The following is an 18,351-nucleotide window of genomic DNA, read 5'->3' on the forward strand; positions in this document are numbered from 1 at the left end:
ATATATATACGTATATATATATATATATATATATATATATATGTATATGTATATACATTTATATTATATATTATACATATATATATATATATATATATATATATCAAGAATATAGATATAGATATAGATACAGGTAGAGATATAGTTATAGGTATACGAACAGTATTAAATTAAAAATATATTCATCTTGACGAATGAATATATGTATGTATATATATATGTTTGTGTGTGAATACCAGATATGCATGTTTATATATTATATATATATATATATATATATGTGCGTGTGTGTGTGTATAGTTGGTATTTACAAAACGTACATCTTTATGTTTATGTTCAGGTATGTTGCAATATATTATATTCAGGTGTATTACAATATATGTTTATATATATTGCACTATACATGTATATATATTTCGAAATATATTTATGTATATCTGTATAATTTTATTTTACAATTGCACACTCACACACACATATATATATATTTATATTTATATATATACATATACATATATATATATATATATATATATATATGAAGTATATGTATTTGTATATGGATGTGCATATATATATATATGTATATATATATATATATATATATGCACATACATATATACAATATTTTACCTTTTTTCATCTATGTATGTGTGCTTTTAGATGATTGATATATATATATATATATATATATATGTAGACATCCATACATGCTTGTGGTATTGACATCTTGTTACTTAAAAAGTTTTAATTGAAGGAAAGGATTTTATTCAAGTATGATTGACCAGTAATATTGCGCCTAAAACTATTTTCGTTAAGTAGTTAACGATAATCTAGCTAATTTTGGTTATCTCTCGTCACTTCATACAACTCCTTCTTTCGTCTGCTTGTAGGCTGTATTTATTTCAGCCTTATAAGGTATTTCTATACGCATTTATGAGGAGATGCATACCTACATACTACCTCCTGTACGTGCCAATATGTTTTTCACGTTCGTATGAGAACATCTGCATTTAATTCATGGTCTAGTGCAAACTGATTTTCATGTATACCTTTACATCTATTTTATATTTTACGATCTAATTCAGAACGATATGAACCTTCGAGTGCGCTTGTATGACCATTTTTTCTTGACGTAACGTGTTTTTAAGAAAACCACTCGACTGGAATGTATTATTGTCCAATGGTTTTGTGCTATGTAATGTAACATTCGTACAGAGTGTAATTAGTCAATTACCCCTGATTCCGCCGCTGCTCTTCTTGGATCTGCTCCAAATCAATCGAGAAAATCAATCTAGCGCACACGTCACCAATCCACGCTTACAATATGCAGCATACATCCATCAATGCCGCACAATGCTCTAACACTGACAGTTTCTTCCCATTGTCCCATTGTCCATTGTAACAGGTGCTTGAATTCGCACGCGGACTTTTTATCTCCACCACGTGGGGCATGGTCGAGCACGTGGCCTATGGCGAAACCTCGTCGCACCATGAGGCCAAGCATCTGCTAAGCTTAGTGATCTCAGTGTTTTCAGTCGGACGTTTGTTCGCCTCTACCATCCTGGGATACTTATCGGATCACGTCGGCGAACGTACTGTGTACATCACGACATCCCTGGCCGCTTTGATGGGCAACTTGATGTATGTGCTCACGTATGTGTACCCCTCGTCCACTCTGCTCGTGGGTGCACGTTTGGTCGCCGGCGCTTCCACGGGCGTTCTGGCTGTGTGTCGCGCACACACGGCCAAGATTTCAACAGTGGAAGACAGGACAAAGTACATGGCACTCAATAGTGCAGCCCAGTTCGTGGGCCTAGGTCTATCACCATTCTTAACGCTGGCGCTAACCAAAGCTAGGTCGGATGGAGCGTGGTTTAACTCGCTTACAGCGCCTGCGTTCGTGCTTGCCGGGTTCAATGTGGTTGTTATCTTCTTGGTCGTTTTTGTGTTTACGGATATCTCTGGTGTAGACGCGAGCCTTTATACTGAGCAGATTGAACCCATCCACCCGTCGAGCCCTTCAATTTCTGCGCGTATGTCAAGTTTGTTTGTCTTTGTGCTCGAGTTTTCGGGCCGGGAATCATATCCTCGGTGTCGACTTGTGAATGGGTTGGTTGTAATCATTTGCTAATCTAACTGCAAACGGGAGATGTGTATTCGGAAGATCGTTGGAATATTCAAATGTTGTCTGATTTGTGTGGCAATTGTGGGCTCGTTCCTTTGTCCTAATACGGACGTTTTTATGTAATTGCAACGCTTGGCAACGTTCACTTCCGTCGGCCGTATTGTCTTTCGGAGTAACCGATATGTGATGATATCGACTTTTATGTGTGTATGAATCTGCTTTTGCTCGTGTCTAAACCACTATTACGAACCTCTACTATTATTCCCGTAACATAAACATATATAGATGGAGTTGAGTATCGCAGTATTCAAGCGGCTGAGCCAGAGGACAATGAAGAATTACAAAGAGAGATGAAGGCAGAGAAGATTGTGGCCGATAAATGGTCAGACGCGGAGTGGACGCGACTGGTCAACATCGGAATCGGGCTGTACATATTTTTTAACTTCTCTTCGAGATGTATACTCGCATTGGTCGAGACATTTGGGGCCCCCATGTACTTGGAGATTCACCACCTTCCATCGAAAGACACGATTGCGGTAGGGTGTCGTTAGCGTGCATCTGCGAGTTGTCCCACTCCTCAATACATTTCACAGTACTTAATTCAATACCGTTGTTTTTTACTCGTTACTGATTTAGTTGCATTGATCATCGGGTTTCACTTTAAGTTCATTCTAGCACTTGATTGTTGACTTTTTGCATCATTTGCTTTTCTACTAATACTGCAGGCCTCAATGTTTTTTGGAACCCTTGGCTTCCTTGGAATGATTTCCTTTGTCATCACCATCTGGGCTAAGCGCTTCGTGACTGAGGACTACATGCTGATGTTTGCGTTTATCTGCATTGGTATCGGCAGTACGACACTTGCCATTACCGGATCTACGCATTATCCTTTGTTTATGTTCTCACTATATCTTATCTGGTCCATCGGGTTCCCGGTCAAGTCAACGGCGATTATGTCCAGTTTCAGCAAAATTCTTGGTGGCAGACCACAGGTATGTGATTCTAGCACATGGCCTAGGCTATTCAATTCATGCTCAGTTGCGCAAGACGTTTACAGTATCGTTGATATCGTTTGTAGAGCCTCACTGTATCTCATTGAAAATCTTTATTATTTCACCTTTGCATGACCCTGGGAGCACCTTATGGTATCAATGCTATCTACACGTCACATCCAAAGCTATCTGCAAATTGCCACTCTAAGAGAACTTCTTTTTTTTTACCTCAACAGGGTGTAATGATGGGGTGGATAGGCACTTTCGGTTCCTTAGGACGTATTTGTATGCCGCTACTAGCCGGTTTCTCAACCCCCACAGTAGCGTTTGCGATTGGCGGTGTGATGTGCGTTGCCTGTGTTGTGTTGCTATACTTGTACATGTCCGCCGTCTCGAGCTACAATCGCCGCAACAGGCACATTTCGACGATTAGCGAGGGCTAATAGTAGTTCATTAAGTTTAAATCAAATTTATAAGGGAATAGTGAGGACTTTGATCTCGCTCAGTACAATGTATGATTTTAGTGAGCAGGACGGTATCAATGATATTGATGATCATGATTAGGGCCAATAGATTGGCAAAATGAAGATTGTGAAAACAGGAGGGCATGCACGAAACCTATCTTGATTCTGGCGCGCTCAAGACCAGGAATGGGAACACCTTTACGGTTGGTCTTCCACAAAATGGAACTTTCATATGAAATGTACTAATTCCGAAAGTCGGGAGTAGAAAAGGAAGGGCTACAAAGTATAACATACAGACACGGGTTTTAATGATTGCAAAAGTTGACTTATAATAAATAAGAAGAAACCAAGTGGTGATAACTAAGCACTCAACACGGGTAAACCATTTGTTCATAACTTCATAGACAATTACATTGTAGAAATGGTTCATATGAGAAATATTGCTAACAAGAGGTTATGGACATATGTACTACATATGTGACTGTTTAGATTAGTAGGCCGAGCATCAAATATTCAAAATGATGGGGACTATATTTTTAAATAAAAAAGGATTGGATATTGCTATATCGAATATCATTCCATTGGCCTAAAATTTGTAAATGCCGGTATATAAATTATTTATAGTACAAAGCTATTTGGTTTAGAGTAAAAAGTAAATACTTTGTTCTTTTTGTGTTTTTACAATGTAAAAAATGGCTAAAATCAGAAATCTATGTCATATGTTTTGTAATATTTATAGAAAAAAAGATCAATTGGTTATGCCGTTATGGCAAAGCTCGGAGCTGTAGAGTGTAGACTAGCCACAGGCTGCCAGGCTGCCGCTCACTGGAACTGGAGTGGCAGTTGGTGTAAAATTGATTTTATACACCGTCAACCTAATATTTGCCTCAGCTCCAACACATGCAGATTATAGCTTCCTCTCCCCCTCCCTCTCCCACTCGCCCCCGTTGCGTTGTGCAAGTATATATGTGTCCATCAAACGTTGTTGGCTGTTCATATTCTTGTGCTTGCAAGAGATATTAAGAAACGACTTCGCGCGACAACAAGGAACAACTTTTCGCTCCACGATGAAATTGCAAACATGTTTGCTACTATCATTCGCCACGGCGACCCAAGTCTGTGCAACAAGTACGCGCCAAGCACCAGCGGTTGCACCGGCCACGAATACGACTGCAGAGAATACACTGACTCCTATGCCTACCACAACGATAACGAAGATGCCAGGATACGAGACAACATGCAGCGCTAAGCTCAGCCTACGATGTGATCAATATTTTGGGGCAGAAGTGGACATGGACAAGAAATGCTGCGAGTATGATGGCGAATGTGGTGATTCCGGTTTGCCTCTGTGCTCTCATGTGAATTGCTGTACCGGCACGGAGGAAGACTCGTCTCAAGTAGTCCAGTCAAAGGAAAAAGCGTGTGACTGTGCCGGAGCGGTGATCGAAAACAAATGCTACAAGACGGTACAAGAGGCAATGAAAGACAGTGAATACAACGACACAGTCTACATCGGAGGCACTAAAACTATAGAAGAGCCGATCTATTTTTCAAACAAACTGATCACGGTCGCTGGTGTCATGTGTGACGGCGTGCGAGCCAAAATCGTATCGGATTTCGACTCCAAGACTGAAGCGGCATTCGAGGCAACTCGATGGGATCAAACTATGTTGTTCCGGGATCTAGATATCACTGGCGTGCCTGGTAAATCTAGTGCGGGCATTCACGGACTAGGAAATGAAAATGACGCGAGTAACCAATTGGTAGATTTAACTCTGCTTAATGTGCATATATACGATTTATGGTGCCAGCGCGTGGGATGTGGCATATTCCTGGGAGGTGCGAAGAGGCTGTACACAGATGAAGACTGTGTATTCCGAAATATTCAATTGATGTCTTCCGACGATAGTCTCTATGCCGGAGGCGCCGCCATTGGTGTTGTGTATTTGCCTGAAGACCATACCTTGGAAATACATGGTACATTCACAGACAACATAGCAAGCTACGAAGAAGGATCAATTCACAGTGGTGGCGGTGCTGTCTACCTAGATTATGTGGCGGGCGATGCGCTTCTTGATGGTAAGTTCGAGAACAACACAGCAAACCAAGGAGGTGCCGTCAATGTACAAGTTAACCACGGAAATCTCACCTTCGATGGACTTTATAAGTCTAACGTAGCTATTGACGGGGGTTATGGTGCACGTGCAGGCGCAGTTCGTGTTTCGTCGCTGCGTGTCAACAGTTTCACGCAGTTGAAAGGTGACTTTATAGGTAACATCGCCCAAGGTCGCGGTGGGGTGCTGGCAACTAATTCACATCAGGCTTCATCCCATATGCTGCTTGATGGGTATTTCCACGCGAATGCTGCAGCCGAAAAGGGTGGTGTTTGGAATTTTTGGTCTGGCAGCACTATCTACAGAGGTTCTACAGTGATGCACGACGATGCTACTTTCACCGAGAATACTTCGGGTGACGAAGGGCTTTCCAACCTTTTTTTTATTAGTGGCTACCCTTCAGCGAAGAAGAGCATCCCCAAAAATCCCAGTGGAAAACTCACCGAGGCCGAGTGGAATGGGGAAACAACAGTTGTGTATGGTAATTTCAGCGAGGTCGTGTTATTGACGGAGGACAGCGGTCTCAGTGAAAAGGAGTGGTTTCACTACTCACAATCCCTACGTTTTGGTGGATATCTACCCGATGTTACATACGAGGACTTAGTGATGGAGGAGAGAAACGCCTCGGCGGCCGAGAGATACGCCGAAAAGATTTTAGCCTTGGAAGAGATGTATGTCAACAAAACAGAGCGTGCGGAGTTTTTGGCAGAAATCGACACTTCCAGAATCTTGGATAGATACGAGAACGCAACTGAAATAATCTCACAGCGTTTCGTGGAACACTCGGAGAAGTACGATTCTAGGTTAGCCAACAAGACGGATAGCATCGCCGAGACTTACAATGCCGCCATAGAGAGGAGTGACGTCCGTTATGATAACAAAACATCGATTGCTATGGAAGGGTACGATGCCAAGATACAAGCTGCACACGATGAGCTTGCACTGAACAACCCGGAAGCTCTGCAAGCGGAATTTGAAGCTGCGCAAATCGAAATTCAGGAGCGATTCGAAACTGTTACGGCCGGCAATGAGAAGCGGCTAGAGGAGAGTATTCAGAAAGCCGAGATAAACTTTATTGACGCAAAAGAGAGTTATGATAATACATACAGTCTTAACGAAGGAAAAGCGGTCGCGCGCTACAACGATAGAATAAGCGAGGCTAAACAGAAATTTATTGCTGATGAGGAGAAGGCGTACACACGTAGTGATCCTACGGAGGCTTTGAACACAGCCCAGGCCAAATTAGACGAGCGTTTGCAATCTGCAGAGGAAAAAAAGATGGAGGAACTCGAGGGATATGATGATACACGCCAAGAGAGGATTGAGGTCGCTCAAGAGAAAAAAGATGATGCTATAGCCACTGCACAGTCTAAATATGACGAATTGAAAGATGAGCCAGCTGAGAAACGGGAAGCAGACCTGGCTGCAGCAGAGGAGCGTTATAACAGTCGCAAAGGACAGGCTATCGAGAAATTCGACGAAAGAGTGGAAGATGCAACGGCCAAGAAAGATGCGGACATGGCTGCCATTGAAAAGGTACGTGAAGAGCAATTGGCCGCGGCAGAGCTCAAGAAAGAGAATTCGACATCCCATTATATGGAGGAAACTTATGAGCCCACCATGTCAGCTGCGCAGGAGAAGTTTGACGCTGATTTGGCTGTTGCCGAGGAGAAGCGCAAAACTGATCTGGCCGCGGCTCAGACCAAGTTGCTAGAGAGACTGGAGGAAGCTGAACTCAGGAAGGCTTTCATGCAGAAAAATGCTGCTGTGTTGCGCGAGAATATCCTGGCTGGTAGACCATCGATGACTAATGTTCTACAATGGGTTCAACCCGTCAGTGAGGAGGAAATACAGGAACTAGGACTCGTGCTTGAATCGAATGGCTCCACTTCCAAATCAGACGACACCAACCTCGAGTCAGAAGATGCGAAACCGGAGTCAGAAGACAACTCGGAACCGGAAATCATTAAGCCCGAGAGGCGGTGAACGAGCCCAAGATTTAAAATATAAACTCTTGAGGTCGACGAATACTTATGCCGTGGATGAATACTTGGTATACTTAAAGTTGCATGGGGATGAATAACTCTGCGACCTAAACACTGATGTAGATACTAAAAGTTTAATGCTTTCCTTTGCTAGGATTTCCAAATAAATAAATCGGATTTAAAAGTTGTTCACTGGGAATCGTAAACCACATATAAAGCGCGCGTGCAAATGGCTACGAGTCCAGAGAGACGGGGCTGGAACAGACACCTAATACTCAGTAGGTGGATGATACCTTTATGACTCGGACAAACAGCGACCATAAGGTTTTATGACAACTTGATTGCGAAGGCAATTTGGATATATAACATCAACACCGACAGTTGAGCGTCTACAAGCATTGGCTTGGGCGCCTGCGAGGATTGTTCGGTAATTGTATCCAGACGTCTTTTGTCATGTTCTTAGCCACTCGGCTATAGTTTTCGATTAGATGCCGAGACAGCCGAGTACAGCCGAAACTGTGGCAATATTCGACACAGGCAACATTATTGCAAAATTTCCAGCGCTAGTTTTGGGTTCCTGACGGATCAATAGTCTTCTTCTCATATGTCACGACCTACTTAAGTTTCACTAGTTCATATTATAGTATACTCGTCAATTGTGCGGAGCTCTCGCATGTAGCAAAGACAAAGTTACAATCTGAACCTGAAACAAGATTGTGAAGCCTAAATTTATCTTTGATTTATTCCAACAAATTTGTATTTCAACCTATGTTTCAATTTGAGAAAACTGTGTATCTTGTATGTTACAATCAATTTGATATGATGTAGTTCGTGTGAACTACAACAATATCCCATTATATCATGGTACGGTAAATTCGAATATCTTGTTTGCTTTGGAATATTGTCACTTATATTGCTTTGAAATTCAAAAGATTCACCACGTGTCAATGCTACTATCGGTTTTAGTATCATGATTCTCACAACTTTATATGTACTTGATCAAATTCGCCGCTCGAAACAATCTTCATATCCACACCCTCCATCGATAACTTTCCAACCATGTTATTGTCGCGAATTTAATGTGCTTGTCATATGCCATGTCTTGTTGTCATATGCTACAACCTAAGTTCCACTCGAGATGGATTCAGGTAACGACTATATTTATTCACAATTGATTTGACAAATCAGTGCATTGTGAAGACGATAAGACTCGCAGAACTCGGTGATGACCGCGGCCGCGAATGGTAACAGTACTGGTTTGAACCCGAGGAGGTTGCGAAATCTTGTTCATTTCAATAATGGTGTGTCGACTCAAGATGTAGTTTATTGTTGAGTCGAATGAGGCCGTTTACAGGGTGACTGCCTTGATATGCATGAGCACTCAATATGTCACATTTGTAGTGTTGTGTGCGGTCGATGAGTGTAAACCCTCAGAATAGATCGCAATTATTTTACTCAAATTGCCAATTCCGTAACCTCGTCGCTATAGATCTTTCTTCTCTATAACCTTTACAAGCAGACCTCGATATATATCATCACACAAACCAATTGTCCAACAACAAGGCAAATATAATTATCAACAAATATGATAATCAACACACGTACATGATTATCAACATTGAAGACCGTGAGCGGATGCTGTGGCCTCGTGACAATGCGCGACGAATTGTGTAAACAATATACGATTATTCGATGGCCAAGGCATAGAGATTATCCATGTCATGGTTTCGGAACCGTTGTCACAAAATTACTCCAAAACATTTGTTGTGATAGAGCTAAAGCATTGCCACCACGCTTGCGAGTTACCACAGTTTATAACTAATATGAACATTGATAGCTCATAAACAGCGCTGGGTTGCGTGGCGAAATATCCAACATACCTACAACACGCAAAGTGCTGAAGCAAAGAGATTGTTACATAAGGCAGAATGATACATTTGAGTATTATAAGTACATGCTCAATTTCTGGATTAAAATTAATGTGCAAAGACATGATGTTCAAATTGTCACAGTCTGTGCATTCTGTGTTAGAATTTGGATCTGTTAATAGCATAAATCGCTGTTTTATTCCAACCAATCTATAATTCAATTTGTAGAAAATCTCTACTGTATGTTACAGTCAATCTGATGAATGAAGCTCATTAAAACTACACATTTGTACACCATTATATAATTGTATATTGGTAAGTTTGGACAAGTTCCGATATTATTAGTCTGTATCTTCCGGTTTGGTTAATATGGTCATTTGTATTGTTTGTTTTCAAGTATGTGTGATTTACACTTCATTGGAATCTTCAAGATTCGCTAAGCGTCAATGTTACCATCAACATCATTTTCCCAGCATCATTCTAACTGAACTTCTTGATCGTTTAATTTTCGCTTTCAGAATCATCATCATCTGTCCTTTCGGCGCCCAGAACAATCTTATCCACACCCTCCATCGATGGTTTTCCAGCCATAATATTATCGCGAATTAAATTGGCTTGCGCTTGCTGAAAATCTTTAACAGCTTGTACCGCATCGATCCTGGTTTGATTTTTATCGTCAACGACTGCCAAATCGTCGATTTTCTTCTGCTCCGCGATCGCCAGATCATCCTCAAACTTTTGCTTGGCAGCTGCCATATCATCATCGTACGTGTCCAAACCTTCAAAATCAAAATCTCTCTTGGATTCGGCAGCGGCCAAAGACTCCTCCCGTTTCGACTCCGCCGCAGCAAGGTCATCAGTTTGCCTCTGCGTAGCCTCGCGTATAGCTGCATCTCTTTTATCTTCTGCTACACTCTGACGACTTTGAAGATCTACCTCGACTGCCACAAGATCCTCATCCCGTTTCACACTGGCAGCTTCCTCTGCAGCTCGATACCTTTCCTCCACAGCTGCCAACGCAGTCTTTTTCTTAGCCTCAGCTTCTTCGGACTTTTCTTGTCGAACATTGTTGAATCGTTCCAAATCATCCGTTTTCTCATCATCCGCAGCTTGTATATTTTTGGCTTTCTTCGTTTCCGCGGAACTCAGAGCTTCCGTGGGATCAGCGCGAGCCAAGGCCACCTTCTTCTCCTCGAGAAACTTATCAGTAGCATCCTGGGATTTTTCGTTGTACCGTGTCAGGACTTCAAGTTCATTTGCAATGTAGGTAGCGTTGATCTTTTCCATGTCAGCCGCGAATCGTTGTTCAGCACGCTCGGTAGCATTGTTACGCTCGAGCTCGGCACGTCCAATTGCATCCTGATATCGCTGCGCAATCTTGTCGTTAGCCTCGGAGTACTTATTATTCTCAGCCGTTGGATCATAAGAAGCATATCGTTCATTTGCGGTAGACAGTTTTGTGGTGTACCTGTCATTAGCTTTCGCGGACGCTTCCTCAAAACGCAAGTTCGCTTTCGCTGCGGCAGAATCGAATCGATCGTTGATTTTTGCCGTCTTGTTCTCAAGTTTGACCTGCCAGTCCTTGTCTGCATTGTCGAACCGCTCGTTAATGCGTATTGTTGCATTTGTGAATCTCTGGAGCACCCTAGCCTCATCAATCTCTGCTTTGGAAAGTGCCGCATCAAACTTCGTTGCGTATCTTTCTTCAAGGACTTCCACTTTCTCCACGTACCTCTGAGTCGCGATTTCCTTTTTTTTGCCATAGACATACTCGTCAAATGTGATACTGGGAAGATGACCCGCATATCGTATACTCTCAGTGAGTTTGAACCATTTGTTGTCGTTATTGACATCTTGCTCTGTGTAAAGGACTACTCCAGTGGTATTTCCATAAACAGCCGTAGTTGTGCCATTCCATTCAATTTCTGCAAACTTCGCGCTGGGATTTTTAGGTAAAGCAGGTTTAGCGGATGGGTTGCCGCTGACATAGTAGATACTTGAGGCATCGGCATCGCCGTGTGCAGCATTGTTTGTGAACTGGGCTGTTTTGTATAATACAGTATCACCTCGGTATACGGTACTGGCGGACCAGAAATTCCACACACCACCCCTCTCGGCAGCAACATTAGCATGGTAGTGACCATCGAAAATAAGCTGGGAGTTTGATTGATGGGAGTTAGTAGCAAGTACACCACCGCGACCCTGGGCAATGTTACCGATGAAGTCACCGTTCATGCGTGTGAAGCTTGTACTGCGGAGAGATTGTACGCGGACGGCGCCAGCGCGTGCCCCAAAACCTCCATCAATGGCTATATTCGATTTATACAGGCCATCGAATGTGATGTTTCCAAAATTTCCCTGAATATTAACGGCACCACCCTGATTGGCTTGATTGTTCTCAAACTTTCCATTCAGCAGCACCTCCCCAGCCACGAAATCCAGATATACGGCGCCTCCACTGCTATGAGCAGACCCTCCTTCGTAACTCGCTGAATTGTCTTTGAATGTACCTCGGAGCGTAATATTGTTTCCACGAGGGAGATACACCACTCCAACAGCGGCCCCACCTGCATAAAGGTTATGGTCTGATGATTGCAACGTAAGATTTCTAAAAATGCAGTCATCGTCCGTATACAATTTCTTAGCTCCGCCTAGGAATATCCCACAGCCTGTCCGTTGGCACCACATGTCGTAAATGTGTACATTGAGGAGGGTCAGATCAACCATTTGGTGCCCAGCATCCTCTTCGTTGCCTCGACCATGTATACCAGCACTAGATTTACCCTCAACTCCGGTTATATCTAAATCGCTGAAGATCATTTTTTGGTCCCAACGACTAGCTTCAAAAGCCGCCTCGGTCTTCGAATCAAAATCAGCTACAATTTTGGCTCGAGTGCCATCGCAAGTTACACCGGCTACGGTGATGACCCGATTAGTAAAATAGATTGGTTCCACAATTGTCTTCGTACCGCCAATATATACGGTGTTCTCGGAGCCATCGACATCCATCGCTTCCTGCACAGTTTTGTAACATTTACCGTTCACCACAGCTCCCGCACAAGTGCATGTCAGTTCTTTCGACTTTGTAATATCCGTTGAATCGCCACTATGGTCAGTGCAACAAGTTGCATGACCACATCGAGGCATACCGGTATCACCACATTCGCCCTCGAATCTACAGCAAATTTTCGCCGAATCCACACTAGCACGGAAGTGTTCCTCACAGCGCAGGTGTTTTTGCTCACCACATGTCGTCTCATAACTGGGCATCTGCAATATAGTTGTGGAAGGCATAGGTAGAATCGTACGAGTCGTATCTACTGCCTCTGTATTGGGATGGTCCGTTGGTGCTGCGGGATCAGCAGCAGCTGCTTGTCTAACACTGGTAGCAGCAACGAGTGTAGCAGCAACAAGTGTGAAAACTAAACATGCTTGTAACTTCATTGCTGATGTATACAGCGGCTGTAGAAATACCTCTTACTCGAAAGGAAGAATATACTTCACTGGGGAACAGGTTCTCACAATATATATCGCACAGCCGGCGGATATTACAACAGCAATCTGGTAATTCCACTAAAAATTTCACAGACCAAGCTTTCATTCCATGGTGCCCGAATACAAATCGCAGGACAGTTCCTGTAATTCCATAGTCGCACCTGACAAGTGTAACAACTTGTATCAGGAAAGACAAACTCGTATCAGTAAATTTTCCACCAGTAGCTTCGAAATCGATCACACAAATGTCTGTAAAAGAATGATTACTCTTTTTATTGTAAAGGAATACAAGGAGCTGACTCTCAACAGCGAGCAATTATATATTTTTAGTTTTGAGTTTTGTGGTTCACTTACACCCTTGGAGACTGGGAGTCTGGTTTGTCAAACTCAGTTCTATGAATATGACTATATGTATGAATGTACAAAAAGAAAACAATCTTGAATCTTTACGAGCTGATGCTTGAATTCAGAATTCAGAATTCAGTGTTTCACTCATTGTCAATTTGTCACTGGACAGTTAGCTGGACAGTGGATAGTGGACACTGGATACTCATTGGCAATTCGGCATCCCCGGACCCCGAGTCCCGAGTCCCGAGACCCCGTTTCAGATCTGCTGACCACTCCTATATAAATAAATACAATAGGTTCGAATATATTTATTTGTAAACAAAAAAGTTTGTTTTTCGATATTTCTTATTTAGCTGTTATTTTTTTACAATAAATATGTATCTCACCATTTTTGTCTGACATCTGACATCAGTCATCAGTCCTCATTCATGAGTCATGACTCATCAGTCATAACACTGATCAGATTTCAGTGCCTACTTTGGCTTCTGCCTCTGTCCGCGAGGCTGAGACTTGAGAGCAGAGAGTGAGAGTCAGGAGCCTGAGGCACCCTGAGCCCTGAGACTTCAGACAGAGACTTGAAAGGCTGAGACAGTGACTTGAAAGTAAAAGAATAATACAAAAAGAGCCACATGTAGTCCAGAGACTCCAGACTTCACACAAGTTCACAGTATTGCCGGGCACCACAATAAAGCACTACTTCTATGCTCTTATAATTGTCAGTCTAAAACACACCGGACACAGAGAGTTATTTATTGATTTGCTTTTTTTAGTTCTTTTTGTTTTTAACAAAAATCAAATAAAAATACTAAAAAAGAACAAAATTGAAACGCAGACGGCCCGACTACAGACTTAGGCTAACCTCATTATCCTCATAACGTTTGGCGTCATGTATATAAAAGTTGACTTTTCAACGTTTAACGGACTATTTTTTAGTTGCAACGTATTTTGGTATATTTTGTCCTGTATATTATGACCTGGATAGCGCACCTATTCATAACAATTCTATCTCAATTTTGACATCAGAATATTTCGTCAGGACAAAATGTTGGTGTATATGCCTATTGCCTGACCTGGAATATGGCCTAATACTATAAACGGGAAACTGAAATGGAAGATTTGCGTTGCAACTTATAACGATATGGGGTTAGTGACTCACTGTAGGAGGTGAATATGTTTTGTAAAAATACAAAACGGATTTTCCTTCGGACAGTCTCTCTAAATATAGTAAATAAATACTCAAAAATATATTTAGAGTATGATTATTTTTCTCATTTTTTGCAGTCATGGGATTTCAGATTTGGTTCAAGAAAATTAAATTTGAATCTACAAATATGTGGTATTTTTCTCTCTATTCTCTAGAGTCTGTAGGATTGTAGGCTCATAGAGAGAGAGTGTGTGAGAGTAGGGAATACCGGAATAAGAGGGGACCAAGTCACCAAGGGCTATATCATACAAGAGGGGTGAGGCGGCCGGCCAGAAGAGAGTCGTGAGGGGCCAGGGACTCAGGTTTCAAGGCCTCTATCAGGGGACTCTCTCACTGCCTCAGAGGGGTCCACAGACTCCTACTTCATGAGCGATGACCACACATAAAAATGAAAGATATGTAGATATTTACTAATCATTCTTCAGTTGATTGGTTGTTCTTTCGAGTTCACTAAAAACAGTTGAATGCTCGGAGCCACTAAATAATGAGTTCCCTCTTTTTCTTTTCAATATTCCATCCGCCAGTCATCGATCCTTCGACCCCCGGTGATCACCAATCTTCCTCGTAGTCCATATCCCCAAGTGAATACACCTCGCCTTTGTCTCACTATAATGCAAGTTCGAATATCCAGGATTGAAGTGGACCATATTAACAGGTACTATCTAATCGCCCTTGCCGGTCATGCTGCGCTACTATCCACTAAGGTCAATTCCTCCTGGATGACCAACTATTTCCGTGACCTTCACGTCACAAACCATTCCGACTGCGTTGTTATAACGCTCTGAGCCGCGCTGAGGGCTGAGAGCTGATGGTGGCTCACTGATCGGCTGACGGCCTGAGCGGGCCCAGAGGTACTGCCGCGCTGAGCGATACAAATAATTTGAAGCATTCACATTCTGATTAGAACGAGGCTTCTTCTTGAGACTTGAGTCATCTACTTTCAATGCAGCTAAAATAAGATGACTTTATAGTTTATATTGTTGATATTTGTTCTTGACAATAAATGAAACACCTCGGCCTGTGTTCACGCGGGACCACTTGAGGCTGATGTAGATTCACGCATAGTAAGCTTATGAAATGTGTAATGGTCTTTGAAATGGAAGGAAGCGTGCGATGTTCACCAGAATCGATAAACGTGCTTTCAATATCTCAGTGGATGTTGTGCAAAATCAGTACTCGCACAGGTAAGTTTGGGACTACTGTATCCCCCTGCGAAAGTCTGACACAATTATGTTGACTATTGTTCTATCTGATCTCATACTCTCGGGATATCGTTAACTCTCTAGCCGCAAAATTGATTCAGTGCGTTTCAAATATATATCAGAATCTAAGGGATTTTTCGATAGGAGCATTTGAAAGAATGATATAAATTCTATCGGCTATTCAATCTCAGTATTTATTCTCAAAAAGAACCCCAAACCAGGAACCCCGGCAGGTAATATATTGACAGGCAGATATGATGTCGGCTCTAGTGTGCTCCAGAAATTAATTATAACAATCCATTGCATTTTCCTGCATATCCAAGACCGGTTTGAAGATGACCAAAGGGCTAATCTGATCCCGCAATAGCAGCTCTCCACGCACCGTTTCCCTCTTAAGTGCCGCTAGGCACGAGCCATCGCTTAACCATCTCAAACATCCATCCAAGCTCACATCAGCACTAGTTGGGCGCGCTGAGGGTTTGCTATCATCGGGTTTACAATCAACAGATGTCACGCATGATGGGACTGTAATATCAGTACCCATGTTCGTTTCTTGCTCATTATCTGCAGCTGTCTTGGAATATAAAAGCTGTCTCAGTTGGTATGCAACACTTTGTCTAACAGCTGGTTCCTCCGTTTCGAATCGCTGGATAAGTGAAGCGGCTTTAGACATTTTAAACAACTCTATGCGTGCACGTATGCAGGCTCCGTGTCTTGATGGAGGCTGTACACCGACCGACAGGTCTGACAATGATGACGAATTCACTATGTCATCGGAAATCTCGTGGCTCCCATTCATGCGACCTCCAGCTAGGGCACCATATTCTACATGATCTACAGGGGCGCCATTCATTGTGAAATCGTGGGCTTGATTGAAACAATGAAGTTTTTCCTCCGGGATAAGTGACAACATGAGATGAATTGCTCGGGTACGCACTTCTGTGTCGGGGTCACTATCGCCGGCTCGATATAAACATCCGGCCAGTTGCGACAACTCTGGTGTGCAGCAACAGGCATATGAGCTGAGAAAAATACAAATCCGCAAGAAAATGAGTTCAAATGTCCGTAAATAAGCATGTAAAACATCCGTACTTCTATACACCATATGTGCACGAACTACAAGTGCAAGTTTGATCAGATACAAAGACAATTCAAGTGTTGATCACGGTACATCCCACTTATTTTGAAAAAAAAAGAAACGAACGTACGAAGATCGAGGTAGCAAAAATTAAGATATACATTTTAGCTTTACACGCAAAGAACCAGTGGGCGATTATATCAGCAACTTATATTATCAAACAGCATCATTTCATCGCGTTCTCTCAGGAAATACATCTACATACTAACATTTATCATATCGATGTAAATCAATGTAACAACACATACGTGAGAATGCCGTCGAGCAGCTCAATCGCCGCCCTCCGACAGAACGCTTCCGGATCGGTCCGCACACGTGCCCGAGCCATCTTGCATATACTGAGTATGACTCTTATGAATTCCACACTCTGACAAACCACCATGCGGCTGTGATATAATTCGTGTGTAGTGTCATACTCATCTATCGATGCTTGCGAATGACCATTGCTTGGCGGAGACAAGCGCGTGTTCTGTTTGGCAATCTCATCCATAGTCCGAGCTTTCTGATCCTCACGCACATTAACTTCTTCGTTGTCGATCTTATCTAGAACTGGCACCATGCCTGGAATTATAGGTGTCATCTCCTTGTCCGCAAAGTATGCATCTAGCATGCGGTTTCGGTCCTTTTCGGTGAGATGTGGTGGTATGGGCACCACCTCGTGTGTTTTGTGAGCTACCTGGCTCGCTATGGGGTCTCTCTTGCTGCACGTGTCTGCGTACAGATTTTGATCGTCCGCAAAATAGGTCTGTAATATCACACGTGTGGGCTCAAAGGCTAGAAGGTCGCACATGGCCCGCATACTCGAGCTGTAGAAAGAATGTGATGGCAATTGAGATCGATACGAGAACGGAATCTCCAAAGTATATATTTATATAGACACAGAAACCATACATATATATATATATATATACATAACATACATATATTTATATATATATATAAACATACATACATACATATACATACATATACATACATATATATACATATATACACACACACACACACATATATATATATATATATATATAATATACATACATATACATATATATATATATATAGATAAAAATAGATATATATATATATATGTATACATAGTTTATGACCCACACAAATACATATATACATGCAATTTACGAAATTATAAATATATATATATATGATCCACACACATACAAATATACATACATGCAATGTACAAAAACACAAATATAGATAATTCTAAACACAAGTAAAAAACACACACACACACTCCCACACACTCACACGCACACATATATATATACATATGTAATAATAGTCATATATACATACAAACGCACACACACACACATACACACACACAGATATATATATATATATATATAATACACACACAATATATATATATATACACACACACACACACAC

General features: G+C 42.0%; 4 protein-coding genes across 4 annotated transcripts in view; 2 read left to right on the forward strand and 2 right to left on the reverse strand.

The window, feature by feature from the left end:
- Positions 1–1,453: 1,453 nt before the first annotated feature.
- On the forward strand, positions 1,454–3,984 carry SARC_02185 (hypothetical protein; the record flags this gene model as incomplete). The annotated part of the gene is made up of 4 exons (XM_014304039.1): positions 1,454–2,036; positions 2,414–2,664; positions 2,854–3,120; positions 3,357–3,984. The coding sequence occupies 4 exons, from the start codon at positions 1,454–1,456 to the stop codon at positions 3,561–3,563; spliced, it is 1,308 nt and encodes a 435-aa protein (XP_014159514.1). The 3' UTR covers positions 3,564–3,984.
- Positions 3,985–4,594: 610 nt separating this feature from the next.
- SARC_02186 (hypothetical protein) lies at positions 4,595–8,017 on the forward strand. The gene has a single exon (XM_014304040.1). It carries the CDS (start codon positions 4,652–4,654, stop codon positions 7,682–7,684), a length of 3,033 nt encoding a protein of 1,010 aa, XP_014159515.1. The 5' UTR covers positions 4,595–4,651; the 3' UTR covers positions 7,685–8,017.
- A 1,714-nt stretch (positions 8,018–9,731) lies between these two features.
- On the reverse strand, positions 9,732–13,021 carry SARC_02187 (hypothetical protein). The gene has a single exon (XM_014304041.1). It carries the CDS (start codon positions 12,993–12,995, stop codon positions 10,053–10,055), a length of 2,943 nt encoding a protein of 980 aa, XP_014159516.1. The 5' UTR covers positions 12,996–13,021; the 3' UTR covers positions 9,732–10,052.
- A 2,952-nt stretch (positions 13,022–15,973) lies between these two features.
- Positions 15,974–18,351, reverse strand: part of SARC_02188 (hypothetical protein) — a 3,281-nt gene continuing 903 nt past the window's right edge. Inside the window, exons 2-3 of the mRNA XM_014304042.1 lie at positions 17,187–17,744; positions 15,974–16,822 (exon numbers count right to left, since the gene is read on the reverse strand). Coding sequence (XP_014159517.1) covers positions 16,084–16,822; positions 17,187–17,744 — 1,297 coding nt within the window. The 3' untranslated portion in view covers positions 15,974–16,083. The remainder of the gene's footprint in view (positions 16,823–17,186; positions 17,745–18,351) is intronic.

Source organism: Sphaeroforma arctica (assembly GCF_001186125.1).
Source record: "Sphaeroforma arctica JP610 unplaced genomic scaffold supercont1.96, whole genome shotgun sequence".
Lineage (NCBI taxonomy): Eukaryota > Ichthyosporea > Ichthyophonida > Sphaeroforma > Sphaeroforma arctica.

Coding starts and splice junctions, on each gene's coding strand:
- SARC_02186 (XM_014304040.1), top strand. CDS start 4,652: ATGAAATTGCAAACATGTTTGCTACTATCATTCGCCACGGCGACCCAA.
- SARC_02187 (XM_014304041.1), bottom strand. CDS start 12,995: ATGAAGTTACAAGCATGTTTAGTTTTCACACTTGTTGCTGCTACACTC.